The sequence below is a fragment of the Drosophila kikkawai genome, chromosome 3R, assembly GCF_030179895.1.
Source record: "Drosophila kikkawai strain 14028-0561.14 chromosome 3R, DkikHiC1v2, whole genome shotgun sequence".
NCBI lineage: Eukaryota > Metazoa > Arthropoda > Insecta > Diptera > Drosophilidae > Drosophila > Drosophila kikkawai.
In genome coordinates, this window is record NC_091731.1 from 14346341 (window position 1) to 14363320 (window position 16980).

At 42.6% G+C, this 16980-nt stretch overlaps 3 protein-coding genes across 7 annotated transcripts; 2 read left to right on the forward strand and 1 right to left on the reverse strand.

The window, feature by feature from the left end:
* Positions 1-285: 285 nt before the first annotated feature.
* On the forward strand, positions 286-6930 carry LOC108072952 (signal transducer and transcription activator-like). Of its 4 annotated transcripts, XM_017164357.2 has the most exons (8): positions 365-508; positions 2413-3372; positions 3440-3919; positions 3979-4221; positions 4279-4485; positions 4556-4679; positions 5071-5269; positions 6324-6930. In XM_017164357.2, the coding sequence occupies exons 2-7, from the start codon at positions 2631-2633 to the stop codon at positions 5216-5218; spliced, it is 1944 nt and encodes a 647-aa protein (XP_017019846.1). In that variant the 5' UTR covers positions 365-508; positions 2413-2630; the 3' UTR covers positions 5219-5269; positions 6324-6930. The 4 variants fall into 4 exon arrangements, with proteins under 4 accessions (XP_070143397.1, XP_017019846.1, XP_017019857.1 ...); XM_070287296.1 differs by lacking the exon at positions 5071-5269 and having other exon boundaries at positions 286-369; XM_017164368.3 differs by lacking the exon at positions 5071-5269.
* Positions 5263-7350, reverse strand: MtnD (Metallothionein D). Of its 2 annotated transcripts, XR_011445358.1 has the most exons (3): positions 7186-7350; positions 6946-7122; positions 5263-5538 (listed from the first exon to the last, which is right to left on the reverse strand). XR_011445358.1 is itself a non-coding variant. In XM_017164381.3 (2 exons), the coding sequence occupies exons 1-2, from the start codon at positions 7208-7210 to the stop codon at positions 7013-7015; spliced, it is 135 nt and encodes a 44-aa protein (XP_017019870.1). In that variant the 5' UTR covers positions 7211-7349; the 3' UTR covers positions 6833-7012. The 2 variants fall into 2 exon arrangements, 1 of the variants encoding a protein (XP_017019870.1); XM_017164381.3 differs by lacking the exon at positions 5263-5538 and having other exon boundaries at positions 6833-7122; positions 7186-7349.
* Positions 7351-7504: 154 nt separating this feature from the next.
* On the forward strand, positions 7505-7929 carry MtnE (Metallothionein E). Its single transcript, XM_017164394.2, has 2 exons — positions 7505-7652; positions 7717-7929. The coding sequence occupies exons 1-2, from the start codon at positions 7628-7630 to the stop codon at positions 7818-7820; spliced, it is 129 nt and encodes a 42-aa protein (XP_017019883.1). The 5' UTR covers positions 7505-7627; the 3' UTR covers positions 7821-7929.
* The last annotated feature ends 9051 nt before the right edge of the window (positions 7930-16980 follow it).

The window sequence follows — 16980 nt, forward strand, 5'->3', positions numbered from 1 at the left end:
GATTTAAAAGCGCAACAGTTGAATAGGCATAGGTGGTAATGGGGAAGGGGGTGAATTTTCCCACCACGCATTTTCCGCATATAGGGTATGGGAAATAAAAAAACAACAGAACAACTAAAAGCGTGTAATAAAGGCTTTTTTTTTTAAATTTACGTATACGTAATGTATAAATGTAATCCAAACAATTTGCCCCCCACGCAAAGCAGGGTCGCTACGGCACTGTTGCTCGGAGAATTTAAAAGCAGAGGCGAGTTTCAAGTACGCAACAGTTGTATTTTTTCCTTGCAAGTGCGCTGCTCGTCTGGGACTTGCTTCCAGCTTGAATTTATCTTCAAAGCCAGGATTAGGGAGGCGTTTCTTTAAGTGAGCGTACGTGTGTGTGAGCGCGATTTGAAAATAAAACTGCAAATACATAACAAATTATCAAAAGGCAACCAATACAAACACCCGATACCAGATAGCCGTGCGTGTTTACACTTTGTTGTGCGTTGGTGTTTGTGTACCAAAGGTAAATAGAAAATGGAGAAGAAAAAAAGGGGAAGAACATGTGGACATTTTGTTGTGTGTGTGCGTGAGTGTGTCTGTGTGTGTGGATGGAAGTGGACTCCATTGCAATTTTGCGTAGGACTAATGAGTGATCGTATTCTCGAAGGTTTGGACGCTGAAAGCTCTTTGCATCTATTGTTTCCACTTAAGGCCTTATTAATGCACTTACTTAATGTTTCTTATTCCTGTTTCTGCTGTTTCTTATTTTTCTCCGTTCATGGTTATTTCCCATAAAAACAAAGGCAACAAGAATTTCGAGTGCAATATCACAAATAACTGCAACAACACATCTATAAAGTATTTGCAGACTTGCTCCTTATCGCTCACACCTCTCTCACCCCTTATATATGTATTTACTTGGTTACATTCCCACCTCCTTATCAAAAAGCAGCTTATTGCATTGCATTTAATTTTAAATGGAACAGTCCCCAGCTATACGCGTTAGACAATATTAAAAGGCAGCCGTGGCCAATCTGCTGTACTTACATTTTTTATGCCCGCTTATCGGGGAGGTTTAATGCTCCTCTGTATTGGTAATCACTGGCCCTGGGCTCGCTCTAACGCAAAAGTTATAAAACTCAAACATCAGCCGATTTCGAGTATTTGTGGTGTCTCGGAAATGACTTTCCTCTTTTGAATGGGCAATGAGAATGGATCAGAGAGAAGACACCCAGTGACACCCTATTATTTTAGTAAATAATTTTCTAACTCAATATTATTTTTACAACCAGGAACGTGAATTTCCTTTAAAGCAAACTTGCCCTAAGCTCTGACTCGCAAGGCAGCAAATTCAGAAATTTAACTAACTTAGCCAGAAACAATTTTTGAAATAGTTAATATATAGTTATAGTGTTCTTTTGTGCTTTATTAGTCTTTTCATTCATAAAAAAAAAAACCATTAAAAAACCCATAATTTAGACAGTTCTTAATTTTCTGTTCATGGAAACAATCTTTGAAACGTCAAATGACAGATCAGTTGTCATTAAGTTCGTCACTAAGCCTAAATAGGTTTTATACCAATTTACTGATAAGACTTTTGATTAAAAAAAAAAAAATACAAAAAATTAATAAATTCTAAGTAACTGATAAAGTTTCACAAGAAATATATGATGATGGCTTTGAAAACCTAGCTGACCTCCTGTCTAAAGCTGCGACACATGCCAATCTTAAGTCCCTGAAGGTCGTCAGGAGCATAATGCTGCGCAAAAATATACAGATAATTTTTGGGGTTTCTAAAAATCAATTTATTAATGTTGACATGCATCGCTAATTGGAGTTTAATAAGCAAGCAAGCAGCTTAATCTAACATTTTAGCTTGATTGCATGCTCTGACGAAAACCCATAGGTTCAGGTGATAAGACTGGATTCTGGGGAAACAAAAAATGGGTCTGGCAACAAGCCGGATATGCCTCGCTAAATGTTCCTGTGCCCCTCAGCATGGGAAGCGATAGCCGACAAACATTGTGCAAAATATCAGGCAGGCAGCAACGATAAATGATTACTTATTTAATACTTGGGTTCTTTGAGTTGTTGGGGCCGTTCCTGCAGTGGCGGTGGAGCAGGCTCCATTCTCGTCTAACAACGTACGAAGCCGTGTACCCAAACAACAACCGGCGGGGCCGAACACTAAGGCATGAATTTTATTTTTTATGAATTTTAGATTTTATCAGGTATTTATTAAAAGCTATGAGTTCGAGTTAGGGGGAAGGTGGGTTGTATAAAAGCCTCAAAAGAAATATGCAAAGTCTTTATTTGAGTTCCTTCGATCGATCGGTGAAGTCTCCCCGCTTATTCATTGCCATTATTAAAATATAACATTTAATTGTTTATTTTTCGGCTATTTGTTATTTGTTATGAACGCAATAGACTTGATTGCCTGTGGAAGTTACCCGAAAATTGGAATTGATAGAGAAACTGAAACAAAATTCGCACCAGAAAAAACCAAGTCTCAAGACAGTTGCACTGATCTCACCAACACTTCCATACAAACTTCACGAAGATCTGCAACAGAAGCTTCTCTCCACGCGCAGAAGGAACTGCAGCTGGCCACAGAGAAGAGCGTGGCATCCACAGCAGGCCAATCTATGCCGCTCAATTCGTACAACATGAACGCTGCCGCCATGGCCACTGGTGGCTATATGGACTCCAATGAAATCTTGGGCGTCACCAACAGTTGCAATCCTGTCCAAACCATGAGTGTCACGCCCGCTGGCTTCATGGCTGCACATAAAGTTAATCTGTACGAGCTACAGCTCCAAATAAAGCATACCCTTAAAGAGTTCGGCGCCTGCGGCAATGCCCTAAAGCTGCTTGTCCAAAACTACAGCTACATGCTGAACTCCACAGTCTCGCCCAATGCGGAGGTGGCCTTCAAGTGTCTGATCGAAGAGAAGGCCACCATCGTGATCACAGTGCGTAGCAGCTTCATGTACTACGAGTCGCTATACGAGATGGTCTCCCACGAGCTTAAGAACTGGCGCCGCCAGCAGGCTTTTGCCGGAAACGGGGCTCCGTTCAATGAGGGAGCTCTCGACGATATTCAGCGCTGCTTCGAGATGCTGGAGACATTTGTTGCTCACCTACTGGCCGCCATTAAGGAGTTAATGCGCGTCCGCCTGGTCAGCGAGGAGCCGGAGCTGACACACCTCCATGAACAGATCCAGCTCTCGCAGGAGAATCTGGTCTACTCTGCTTTCATTGTGGACAAGCAGCCGACACAGGTGATAAAGAAACACACACGCTTTGCAGCCTCAGTGCGCTGGCTCATTGGATCCACACTGGGCATCCACAACAATCCACCCACTGTTCAGTGCATCATCATGTCAGGTTTGTATTTCAAAGCTTCTGCTCCTCTGGATACCACGGTTCTAATCTGGTCCTGTTTTCCCTTCAGAAAAACAAGCGCGTACGTTCGTAACCCGCGGCGCCCAATTGGACAACAGCTTGGCCGGACAGTCCTCCGGCGAAATACAGAACTGCTCCAGTACAATGGAATACCAGCAGAACAACCACGTGTTTTCGGCCATCTTCAGTAACATGCAACTGATGAGCATCAAGCGGCCTGAGAAGAAGGGCAATGAGAGCGTTATGGACGAAAAGTTCGCCCTTTTATTTTATGCCACCACCACGGTGAACAATAGTCATCAGATCCGCGTTTGGACACTGTCCCTGCCCGTCGTGGTGATCGTGCACGTGAACCAGGAGCCCCAGTCGTGGGCCACCATCACCTGGGACAATGCATTTGCGGAGATGGTCCGTGATCCCTTTGTGACCACCGATCGCGTCAGCTGGGCACAGCTCTCTGTGGCGCTGAACACCAAATTTGCATCGAGCACACAGCGCTCCCTGACCCCCGACAACCTGGACTTAATTTGTAAGTTCTAATGTATGTCTTACCTGAAGGATTCTAATCTGTTTTAATTCTGTTTAAAGACGAGAAGCTCCAGCGGAAGGAATATATAACGTGGAACCAGTTCTGCAAGGAGCCCATGCCAGGTCGCTCCTTCACCTTCTGGGAGTGGTTCTCTGCCATTATGAAACTCACCAAAGAGCACATGTTGAACATGTGGAAGGCCGGCTGCATCATGGGCTTCATCAACAAGGCCAAGGCGGAAGATGATCTGAAGCGCTCTCCCGTTGGCACTTTTCTGATCCGCTTCTCCGACAGCGAGCTTGGTGCTTAAAACCAGCTTTCTTGACGCTAAAATTCTTAACCTATATTATATACCGCAGGAGGGGTCACCATTGCCTATGTCAACGAAAAGAGATTGGTCACCATGCTGGCCCCCTGGACTGCCCACGACTTTCAGGTGCTTAACCTGGCGGACCGCATTCGTGATCTTAATTTCTTGCGTTGGGTGTACCCCGTCGACCGCAGTGCTCAATGCTCAATTCTAGATAGAGACACCGCCTTTGGCGAATTCTTTTCAAAGCGTCAGGGTAAGCATTCCATCGGGCATTATATGTTCCAAAAACACTTCCTAATTTGAACCCAATTCCCGATATGCAGAACTCTCGTCTGGCTACAAGAAGACCTTCCTGCATGTCCAGGTTTATAACGGCAACAGCGACAATGCGTCCACCAGCGGAACACCGCCTCACGTGCCGACGCATGATGGCATGCAGATAGGAAAGTAAGTTTCGCATGTCCGGGCTCATTTTACTTCAAATCCAGTATGTTTAATTCAGCCGATGATGATCCGCCTTCACCTATTTCCGCTTATTTCCTTTACTTTGCGTTGTTTTGCTTATGATTTTGACAAAAAGTAAACAAAAGTTTAACCAGATTGTCGAAAACGGAACACGAAAAACGTTTGTTGTGCCTGAGACTAACCCAAAATGTAGGCTAATAAAACTAGTAAAATTTTGTTGGAAACTCTGGACGAGAGGAGAGCGAGATCTTCGCGATCTCTACTTATTTCTAGTCGAACAGAAAACTTATCACCTGTGTGCTCTCTGTTTATTTTCATTTATCGTGTCCACCTTCCTCTGCGACTTGTTGGTCATTTTTGGGTGATGGTTCAGTATTGAGGAATCAGATTCCGATGGCAGCGAATACGCAGGGGAGATTGCAAGGTTCCTGCAAGAGGCCAATCCCAACGATCCTGCAGTGAGCGCGATCAATGATACCATAATGATGTGCTCCCCGAGGCACATAACGATGAGCTCCTAAGGAGCAGCAGAGCATACAGACTGTTGATTCGGTTCGGTCACTTACCGAAAGGTATAACAACAATTTAATTATGTTCGCATCTCAAAATCATTCAAATCCGACTACGTTCCCTCCGTTCGCGGTCCATCCATTCGCTCGTTGCACAGCAGCCGCCGCCGCCGTAACAGTCGTAACTGCGCTCTCTCATCCGCCTTCCCGATGGTCATCTTTCATATCCATTTCCATCAGCAGGCCATATCCCGGGTCATCATCAGTTTCAGTTTCAGTTTCAGTTGGGTTCTCCTTCAATCAGGTTACTAACTCTAGTCTAGACGGTTGCCCTATAACACCAATCACAATATTATTAGTTTGCATCAAGTGGGTCTTTTGTTATTTTGTGTTACAGTTATTGTCTTGTTCAAAGTATTGCCATCTTTATAAACTTTTCAGCTTCAAGAAGATTTATGTATGAATAAATCAAAATCAATCAAAATTTCGCAAACTCTAAAATTGTATCTCTCTAACCGCTTACCCTTTTCCTCTTCTATTTATTTCGCTTCGAACGCAGCTTACAGAATAGCACCATCATGCACCTGTAAATCTGATCCTAAGCTGAATCTAGATCTCAGCTAGCCAAGCAACCGAATTAGACAAAACGAGAAAAGAGAAAATCGAATTACATATTTAAACTCTTGCTTAAAAGTCGCGCAACAATTACCAGATTAGAGTTATTAATATTTGTGCATGGCCTCTTTGGGGCTCGTTTGTTCGCATGTTCGTTGCCGTTGTACCTTTCGTTTTAATTGTGATTTCTCTCCCGATTTGATGTTAGTGTTGTTGCAAAATATATATTAAAATTATTTAATGTTAAGGGAACCGAACCGGTCACTGCAGCTGGCTTTCATTAAAGGCTTTGCGTCATATTAAGCCAAAACAACACAAAAAACAACCTTCATTTCTCTTTGCATTTCCCTGGCATTTCTCATTTCTCTCCTCTCTATGATCCTTCTCCCCCTCCACCTACCTCTTGAACTCACCTCCTGCATGAGTTTGGCTTTTTTTTCGATTATTATTTATTAATCCATTTTCTTTTTACATTTTACCCCCCGTTTATTCCATGTTCCAGTGGCGACTTTGGGATAGCGGACTTCGATTCAATGACGAAACGAAATCGTATAAGCGCCCGAAGAACACCTTCTTGGCACCGCTATCATGGAAGTGGATCGTAAACAGCGATTGAAACACACCGCATTTTGTGCTATTCGAAATTATTATTTTATGTTATCTAGATGTAATTATTAGAAATAGGAATGCATCGTAGAGGCAGGTTTTGTTTGGTATGTATTTTAACTGTATGTGGATTAACAACAATCAATAACACTAATTGTGTACATTGTGTTAGTGTTTTAAATGTAATTTCAAACGCTATATTAAGTGTGCTGCAATTTTGAAAACTTGAGTGGGAAATACCTAAAGAACTATTCTTGTCAAATTGGCCAATAAAATAATTGATTTTAAAAACTAATAAGAACGAGCTGTTTATTTTTTTTGGATGGTTACACGCCTTGAAGTTAGTTCTCAAGAAAATATGGATATATCGATTTTGTTTAGATATACGACTTAAAATTCGATATATAAATTGTTACATCGATTTATTGAAACAATATATTTAAATAATGAGGCAAATACATTAAATGAATTACATTAAATGAGATACTTTTCGATATTTAAAATTAGAATATGCTAACATTTATAATATTTTCCAGAATTTTGGACGTGATATTTTTGAAGAATTTTTCCTATCGCTGGCCATTTCTAGTTCTTATTGGCACAGCACTTGTCCTTGGGTCCGTTCTTGCACGAGCACTGGCACTGCTGGCTGCAGGCGCAGTTGTCGCCGCACTTGGTGGCCGAGCACTGGCAGTCTGCGGAGTTAATTATGCCCATAAAGGAGCTGTCTTTTGGTGAATTTTCGTTTCTATACTCACTGGTTCCACAAGCCTTGCAACCCATCTTGTTTTGGTATAATATTTTCTGTGAAGATTTTAAGCTTAACTGAACTTTGCTGCTAGCAAGCGCTGTTTTATGATGGCAGCTATGGGGGACCAGCCCTCTTATAGTATTCCAAAGCTGCTTTGCACACCACCAAGCGGGAATAAATCGAACGCGTTTTTTATTCTCTTATCAGGGCGTGCGCAATTTTTTGCTTTATCAGAGGAGAGGGAAACTCAATGATTTTGCGCACGCCAGCCGCGCGCAACTGCACACGGCTTTCTTATCTAATCAGCATAGCCAGCACGACCCATAGTTTTAATGGATTGAAAACGGGTATAAAGAGGCCAGACTCTCAGCCCAGAAGTCATTACAAAAGTCTTACAGCTTTACCAATAGTTTTGTTTCGAGAAAAACCAACCACAACAGCCACCAAAGATGCCTTGCAAGGGATGCGGAAATAGTAAGTAAAAAGGAAATTTGTAAAATAAAATATAATGCTAATGCAAAGCATCCATTTTTCACAGACTGCCAGTGTCAGGCCGGCAAATGCGGCGGAAACTGCGCCGGAAATAGCCAATGTCAATGTGCCGCCAAGACTGGAGGAGCCAAGTGCTGCCAAGCCAAGTGATTGCTGTCAACGAGACATACCTAATTTAAATAATTATTAGTTGTTAATAGTTGCTACCTAATTGCCTACGACTGAAGCTCAATAAATACCTTATAATGTAATATATAAAGCTATAATATTTTTTATTGAAAAAATGCCAATGAAGGTAGTGGGTTAACTCGGTGCAAAATGTGCCACTTTTCCAAAAATTGTTGTGGCGAAACGGCTGAAGGTAGTTTATTCAATTAAATGCCATATAACAACATAACAATTAAACCATTTTGTATTAATTATTGTATTGATAAATATTTAGATGTATTGTAGTAAAAAGGAATCTACCAAGTGTTTTCTCAAAAAATTGTTGGTTTTCGGTGTGCATTCTAACTGTCCACAGAAACATCCGATATCAAAAAAATACATTGCATTCGTTCCAGGATAAATATTCCGGGGTACTCACGTAGCGTTTTTATTTTAATAATTTTTTCTTGAAATTGTTTTCAAATCGTAAGTCAAAATATCGATTTTTGACCAAAAAATTAGGTTATTTTCTTAAAAAAAAAATATAATAAATTCAAAAATGAAAAATGCCGACGTAAGCACCTGAAGTTAAAGAAGTTATATACCAAATTTCAAAACGATTCGTCCAGTAGATTTTGAGTTATAGTGTAAACCGACCTTTAAAATGGCACTTTTCAGGAGAGCGCTGTAAACTTTTAGAGACTCATACATTCCACTCATACTCATAATACCACAGAACCGCCGTTAAATGTTAAATTTTTTAATTGGTAGATAAATTCTTTAATAAATAATTTAATTATCTAAAGAACAATCCTAAAGTAGCTATATAATTTGTACAAATATTTAAACCTTAAAAATACCTACAGGCAAGCATGTGAAACTTGTAGTTTCATGCCCCACTTTGGTCATAAGTTTATAATCTTTGAGGTTTATTTAATTTGCAGCGGAGGGGCAAAACAGTTTGCTGCCATTTGTGTGCCGCATTTAGCCAAGTGCAGTGGTTGGTGGCTTGTGCAGGTGCGTTAGGTTAAGGGCCATCAGCAGTCAGAAGGGCACTCGAGTCGCCGCAGTCTTTAAATGTGCAACTTGAAGGGGCTGTGTGGGTTGTGTGGGCTGTGTGAGCGGAGAATGCATGTCTGAGTGCCGTGTCCTTGCCTTACAGTCCTTCAGGATGCGTGCCTTAAACAGGCCGACAGGATGACAGGCAGCAGGTGGATAAGGATCTGGCGGACAGACAGGCAAGAAGGAGGCACTGTGTGGCAACTGTCAATTCTCGCCAACCGAAAGATGCATTAAGCGCGCTAATTGCAGTTGACAATCCCATTTTGGAAGGCATCCAGTTCAGAGATTGGCGGATCCTGTTCCCTTTCCTGTAGCACATCAAGGCCGATGTTGCCTCCATCTATTTTTGTGCTGCCTCGAGCTGGTTTCGAGCTTAGCGCTTTGGCCGAAATTTCAATTTCAGCTCTTTTAATGACGTTAAGCGGCGGAAATGGAATCGCGCGCCGCCCGGTAACTGCTTTTTGCGCCAAGTCATCAAAGTTAATTCGCATGGGTGGAAGTTCGAGCTGGAACTCAAATGTTTTTACAGCCATTTCCTGTTTTGGGGCAGGCAGTCAAAATGCCAGACATCCATCCAGCTCGTCCGTGGCTCGTTTTGCTCTATTTGTTTTGTTCCGCTTCTGGCGGAAATCCGTGTCACACCATTTGCCAGATTTGTGACTGATAAAGTGACACGTTCGCGCTGTAAGTTGCTCTTGAATACCGTCAATTGCAGGAGAGCAAGAGTGGGTCACGCGATGAGGTTGCATCTCGGCCTTAGCCCTCTTTCAGGAATCCTTACCTTTGGGGTTTCCCTGCCTTACAAGGATCCATACCATTGGGCTTTCTTGTGGCAATATTTTGTTGTGGAAAAAACTTGTAGGAAATGTTTGCTCTTGAATTTGAAAGTCTTTAAACTCACGGTTTTTCCTCTGTTCTGCGGGTCAGCAAATTCTCTGCCCGGCTTCTAAAAACTTCTTTCAGTTTCTTACACCCACAACTGCAATGTCGTCATAATCTAAACCAATTTGTATTATATGAAGCCATAATCCATTACCAGCTGTCCAATTCATTACGAACATGGCCATATTAAGACTTCCTTGGGGCCACGGGGCGCATACGCGATTTAAGACGCACATGCGGCGCATGGGGCGTATACGCGACTTCATTTTCGGCCATTTTGCGCGGCGTTCACGGAGCGCAAACGCAAACAGTTAATTACGTCATTAAGTTTTCATGTCGCAGGGCAGGGAAACGGAGCAAAGCGGAAACAGCTGCAATGCGGGCACTTCGTGAGGACTTTGTCGCCAGCCGAAAAGGAGAGCCATGCAAAAAAAGGACGACAACGACGACTACGAGAACGTTGAGGCGCCAGCGCATCACTTATGCATAAGAACATTTTAACTTTTCGTTGGCCACTTTGGACCTTGGCTGGGATAACAGCTAAGGGATGCGGGATACGGGATAAGGGATACTGTGGATCCGTGTTTATCTTTGCGTGTGAATCTTGCCTCCTGGCAGTGTAAAGTTGTTCTACGGCGAAATCAAATTATCCCCACAATGGCACACACACACACACACACACACAAGTGGCGAGAAGTTTTTGGCAGGCGGCAACGAAACATAAATTAATGAAATGCACAAAAACTGTATACAGACACCCTACCATCTGGGTGTGTGTGTGCAAATATTCTTAATAATTTATTGCAATTTGTTTGCTAAGCGCTTCGAAAACTTCCCTGAACTTTTCGGCATAAATTAACAGATTAGTCGGCAGCCGTCGCGCCGAGCGGCAGACACCACAATGCGGGTCCGTCCGGATGCCCAGGTGTTACTGTGCCGAAAAAATAAACCCAAACAGACTGTAGTCCCAGACATATCCTGCTCCTGCTGCTGCCCAGCTGTTTTCGGTTGCCCTGCGTTAATTTCCATCTCCCAACGAGCTGTGAAAACTTTCAGCCCGCACGCACCGAGGCCCGCTTGTGGCCGAAACGCTGTGGCTAACACTATAAATCTTGGCCAATTTGTAAATCTCTCCTCTAGCCGCCCTTTAGGACACTCGGTTTGGGGTTAAATCTATTGGGAGGTCCAAGCGCCTACGTTTCACACATTTGCCTCCATAAAATATTCATTTTTAATTTGTTTTATTTATCGTGCAGTTTTCTAGTTAAATTCTTAAACTTGACTTTCTTAAAGTTTTCATTATTTATGTTAAGCATAATGAAACTAGCATGTATTTAATGAAAGGAAAATAAATGTACAAATGCAGTTCAGGGCTTAGGTTACCCACAAATTATAGCAGATATTTTATAGAAGTTTCTAATGTTTTTTTTAGGGAAATATAATTTTAAACAATTTTCGTGCAGAAAATTAAAACTGTCAGCAGCGACATTGATTTCATTTTGCGGCGGCGGCACATCACACATCCAAGTGAAACGGTCCCAGGTGCGTAATCAGCCACGTCCACCGACCAACACCTTCTTCCAGGTGGAAGCGGGGTGGCCTTGGGACCGAATGTCTGCCCGGGCGCTTATCAATCGCTCTGACGGCACTCTTCGCACCGAGCTCATTTTGCTCTCGTTTCGTTTTCAGTTTTCGATTTGTCGCTGATTTCCCCAAGCACTCTGAGGCCGTGACACACGGGTCGGGAGAAGCGTGTAAATGTGTCACCTCGTGATTGCCATAACTAAGGCCAAGGAATTGCTTCCTGTGTCGGGTTGGCCGGGCAAACCCATTAGGGCAGCACATCCTGCGGTTGCAGGAAGTCGAGCGGGCGGTCGGGCGGTACAGGACTCCTGGCTGTGGGAGCTACTACGGCCGCCCTTTGTTGACAGCAATTTCATATGCACGAATGCACCATTAGACGATGTGTCACACATTGCAAAGACAAAGGCGAGCCAGCCAGCCCTGGCCGTCTCCTCTGCCTGTCAGTTGAGCAAACAAACAAAATTACAGTTGTGCGTCCTTGTCGACCATTAGATTTATTATAAAACTTTAATGCAACTCTCCCTCCCTCTGGATAGTAATGAGTTTGGCTCGGGTGTATGTGTGTGTTAATGCTGTAATGTTGTTAATTAAGTGAACATGGCAACCGCAATGACCTGGCAGCTGTCCAGCTTGTATCCTGCCAACCAGGACCTGAACCCGGAACCCCCCGCTCTCCGCCTGTCACTTGCAACCGGAGAATTGCTTCGGGTCAGGGAAAAATGCAGAAATGTCAGCGGCGATTGCAAAGCATTTCAGAAAGCCAGGATGCCAGGATGCCAGGATTCCAGGATGCCAGGATGGCAGGATGCTAGGATTCCAGGTCCTTTTCCATCATGCCGGAGCATTGGGTTCCGTCCGTGCCTCATTAGCTGGCCGTGCACGTGCACAAATCAATTTGGCTCTGTCCGCACCCCCTTCTGCTGCAACCAAGCTAAAAACAATCATACGACGCGTTGTCCAAACGGCAATCAAAGTCAACTGCTTTCGCTGGACGAGAAAATCTCACACTGAAATAAAAGCCATGTCATGGCATCAATAGAGCAGGATGCAGGGTAGATGTCATAAGAATATTAATTATTATAATTGGGTAACAATTGGGCAATATGACAATTAGGTTGGTATTAAAAATTTATTATATAATTTAAAAAAAGGATTCCTTTATTTCGGATAATTACCATTTGCAAACTGCTAAAACCCGTTGGGAATTTTAAACAAATTTTGTACGAAATAATGCGTAAGTAAAGTTTCTTTTTCTAACTAAGAGCGGACAATATTGATGCCAAGGGTGCTTTAAAAACTACCAAGTCTGAAGTCTAGTACTTCGATTGACATTTAAAAGTTAGCAAAAACACTGAAATAATATGTTAAAGGTACCCAAAAACTTAAAGAAAACATGGTAACTATCCTCACAAAGTTTCTTTAATAAATCTAAGAAAATCATTATACATTTTCTGACAAAATATTCCAGTACCTATGGTACATGTATATATTATTTGTTTCAAGTGCATTCCACATTCAAACCACGAGCATGTCGTGAAATGTTTTAATAAGCAATGGCTTAGGAGGAGCCAGCACGATGCCATATTGGATGCTTCACTGGGAGCTCCCTCACCAAGATTGCTTCAGTTTCGGTAAGTATAAGTATAATGCAGTTTTTGCACCGCTTCCATGAGTCAGCCACTCAGCTGATGCTTATCTATTGCAGTGCTTGCCAACCGCCCTGATAAGTGCACTTCATGATGTTCAAATTATATGGCTGCCTTGGAACGAGCGCCATCAGCATTACACCCACACCGAGCAGACATACACACACACACACACTCAGCGAGCACACACACATTGTTGCATAGACTATTAAACACGCTCGAGAAGAGGGGAAAATGCATTTTTAATGCAGCGCAAATGTGGCAAGTGCTTGGCCAGGCTTAGAGGATGCTGCTGCCACCGGCTTGCTTTTAGTTAACCAAAATTCGTGGCGGCTCTGTGGAAACTTCCCAATGGCGAAAACTTTGCTCTCCTCTAGCTCTTACCCAGCCCCAATTAAACAACAATTAGCGGGAGGCCAAAGTCGTCAGCTAAACTCTGGCTTGGCCAAAGTTTTCACTTTTTATATGCATTGATTTTTTAACCCTTGCTCTGGAGCCTATTTAAGGACGCACTCAATCGATCAACACAAGTGGCGGGCTCGTTTTCACGTAATCCCCGTTCTAATTGTAATTCGCTTTTAAGGACACATGGTTAGGAAATTAAATCAGAGCAAGCTAACAGTCGGGCTCATTACTTTGTAGAAGTTAATCGCTTTAAATTCAATTAATGCATTTAATGTGTAGACAGATGACTTGTCTACAATGCTTGGACTTTATTAGCTGCTTGCTGCTAAACTTAGACGATAAATAATGATGATTAAAGTGCAAGCTATAATTTAATTGCCAGCACGTTGAGCCAACACAGCCAGTGAGCTGTTATTTGGGAACCCAATCCTACAGCTACATCCTTCTCATTCTCCATTCTTTATCCTGCACACAAATCCCAGCCACGAAGTCCATTTGCATGCACAGAGATGTGGTGTTGGCAGGAATTGGCTGACTCGATTCCTCCTTAGCTTGGCGGACTGGTGAACTCCTCACTCTAATCAGTGGCTGTCGCCAGGCAGCATGCATCCCACGTACACAGGACCTCCGCCGAACCGATTCAATCGGAGCCAGCAGAATGCAGAAATCGCTGCAATTTGGCCTGTATCAACAACAATGGCGGCGGCCAAAAACCAACCGAAATGCTCGGCAGTAAAAAGCGAATCAGCCATGGCGAAAGTAGATCAACCAAATAGAAATCAGGCACGAGGCGAGGCACTTGTGAGACCGAATCAAACAAAGGGACCAACACAATGTCCATGCCAAATGAGCAGGAAGCAGGACGAGTGTCCTAGAAAGAGACGAGTTGGCTTTAAGGTCGCTTGCCTTTTACACGGAGCCAAAAAAAGGAATACATTCAATGGAAAAATAATATATGATATATGCATACTTTTCTTACAGATTTCGAGTATATTATAACAAGAATTTCAATATTTTTATGCCCAAATTGATTGTTGAATTTTTTTTTAGTTTTTATTTATTAAATTCAAACCCTTTTTATTGTATATTTTATATGTGATTTTTGATTTCCTTCGAGTGCGGACTAAGTCCATTTCACAATTCCGGAGAGTTCACCTAATTTTTCCTACGGAAAAACATCCTTCGCTGCTAGTGCATTAAAAAATGACAATAAATGTTGTACGAAAGTGCAAACAAACACCGGTATCATCGCTAAGTAACCGCAATTTGTTTTTTAGAGCACATATTTGTTTCGGCACAGGGCACACATTTTTCGTCAACTTTCATGTGCCCCACGGGCGACCCTTTTTTTACCCCCAGATGATTTATAAAGTGCAATATCTTTGCGACAAGCGAAGCGTATATAAAAACTCACAGCCAGAGTCACATATGCCAGCGGCTTTATTTGCCAACTCTTCCATAAGACTGCGGAGGAGTCCTGAGGACTCTGAGAGCATATCAAAATCCATATGAAAATGCAAATCGCAGAGTGATTTTGTTTGATAGACCGACATTCGAGGGGCATTCGAGCAGCTTTATTACACGGCCGCCACGGGGAGCAAATGATGTTTACTCATTTGCCGCAGCCTCTAAATAATGCAGAGAGTGCAAACTTTATTTTCGATCTTTATTCTGCCGCCGCTGGAAAAGCCTCTCAGCGGCTGCTGCCTAATGAAAAATGCATGTACCACCGCCGCGTGTCGCCTGCAATTGAAGATGTCGCTCGACAACTCATGTGGAACATGGAAATGCTTTTCAAGAGTAGCATTAAGTCGGTGGAGAACAATTTGATGTCTGGATCTTAGGCCTATATTCTGGGATCTACAAATTGTATCGAATGAAATATTAATTAGTTAACGAAATTAAGAAATTAAGCTGAAATTATCTAAGCGTCAGGAAAACTTCGATTTAGAGATGCTTGAAATCAAGTCATTTTATTTATAATATTATTTCAAATCAGGTTATTTTATTAATTTTATTTCTCTAACCAAAAAGCTTGTGAATTTTGATAATTGTAAATTGTGAAAACTTTTAGAAATCAGTACTAATCTATGATGTTTTAAGAATGCTTTCATTGAAGGTAAATAAAAAACATTAGGTTGATATTTTTCCCGAGAGCAGTTTTTATCTCCCAAAATTCACCTCTCTTGCCCGTTTTATTTCATCCACATTTTTAATTGTTAATACTTTGCTAACTAGTCAGTGATGTAAGCTGGCGGGTTCAATTCAAATGTATGGAATTTTTAGGCACTCGGGGAACTGACCGACCGGTTTACGTGCTGGTTTCAATGAAATGAAAATATAAAATATGCATTTACAGCTCCTGGCCCCTCGCTGTCGTAGCCTGGTGGCTCCTGGCGATGCCCGGATAAGTATGCTACGGGCCACGTGGTGGGGAATTGCGCCAAAAACGCTCGCCTTGCATTCAAATGGGTATCCTGGATAAGGGGGAAACCTAATCCTGGCTCGGGGAATGGGATGGGGTGTGACGAGGACGGGTGCATCGTCCGTTCGACTGACTGTCTGGCAGGCGACAAGGCCACTCAATAATAAATGTAACGAGCGCATTACAAACACTTATGGCAAGTTTAAAGTGCCCCGAGAAATGGAATGTGGCAGCAGCCAGTGTATAATATGCTCCTATGGCATAACCGTGCACTGACTGCCGCATAAATAATTGCACAGTTGCTGCAAATAAAATGGACATCAAGACACCAACTTAGTCTAGTTTTCTATTGTCACGGAAAAGTGCTTGCTGGTAAAGCTGAGGGAGAGATGCAATACCGGGTCGCTTGCTCTTGAAGTGGAAAAACTTTACTGCATTGCGTTAGGAAAAGTTGCGACGCTGCTTGTACTATAAAAGCAAAAGTTTGCAGTCAAAGCGAGAGTTAAAGTCGGTGCCAAAATAATTTGAATATGGAAAAATGAAATATTTTCAGGCATTGACTTGACCAGAACTGACCCCCAACGAGAGAGAGAGAAAGAGAGAGTCTCAATCAATGAAATTAAGAAAATTATTTCGAAATTATTTTTCATGTTCTAGTGCCATAAAAGGGCGTGGCAAGGAGGGTGACCAGGGTGCTGTGGGAAATCGAGAGCGAAATGGACGCAAACACACGTATCGAAATGGCACAGAAACTTTCTCGTGTTCTCGTTCCCGTTTTCTCCCTTCCCCTCGACCGAAAAAAATCCTCCACAATTGGCAATCGAAAATTGGAAAACTTTTCCCTATATTTGTTTTGGCTTCATTGACTCGACTCCCTTCGTGCTTAGGTACACACACACACCCATACATACGGGCATATCCTGCATATATAGACAATCAACTCCCGCTCAGCTGCTGTGCTGTGCTATTATCAAAAGTTTTCCTCGACAGGCGAGTTCTCAGCTAACCGAAAGCTAAGCGACGGACGGCAAAAACTTTAATGGAGCCGCGAGCAAGCCGAGGGATTGGAACTTTAATTGCGAAACGGGTAGTTTTCAATTCGTTGGCAGCTGCACCTCGCCACTTGCTACCTCGAGGCACATAACCCGTAGCTCCAAAT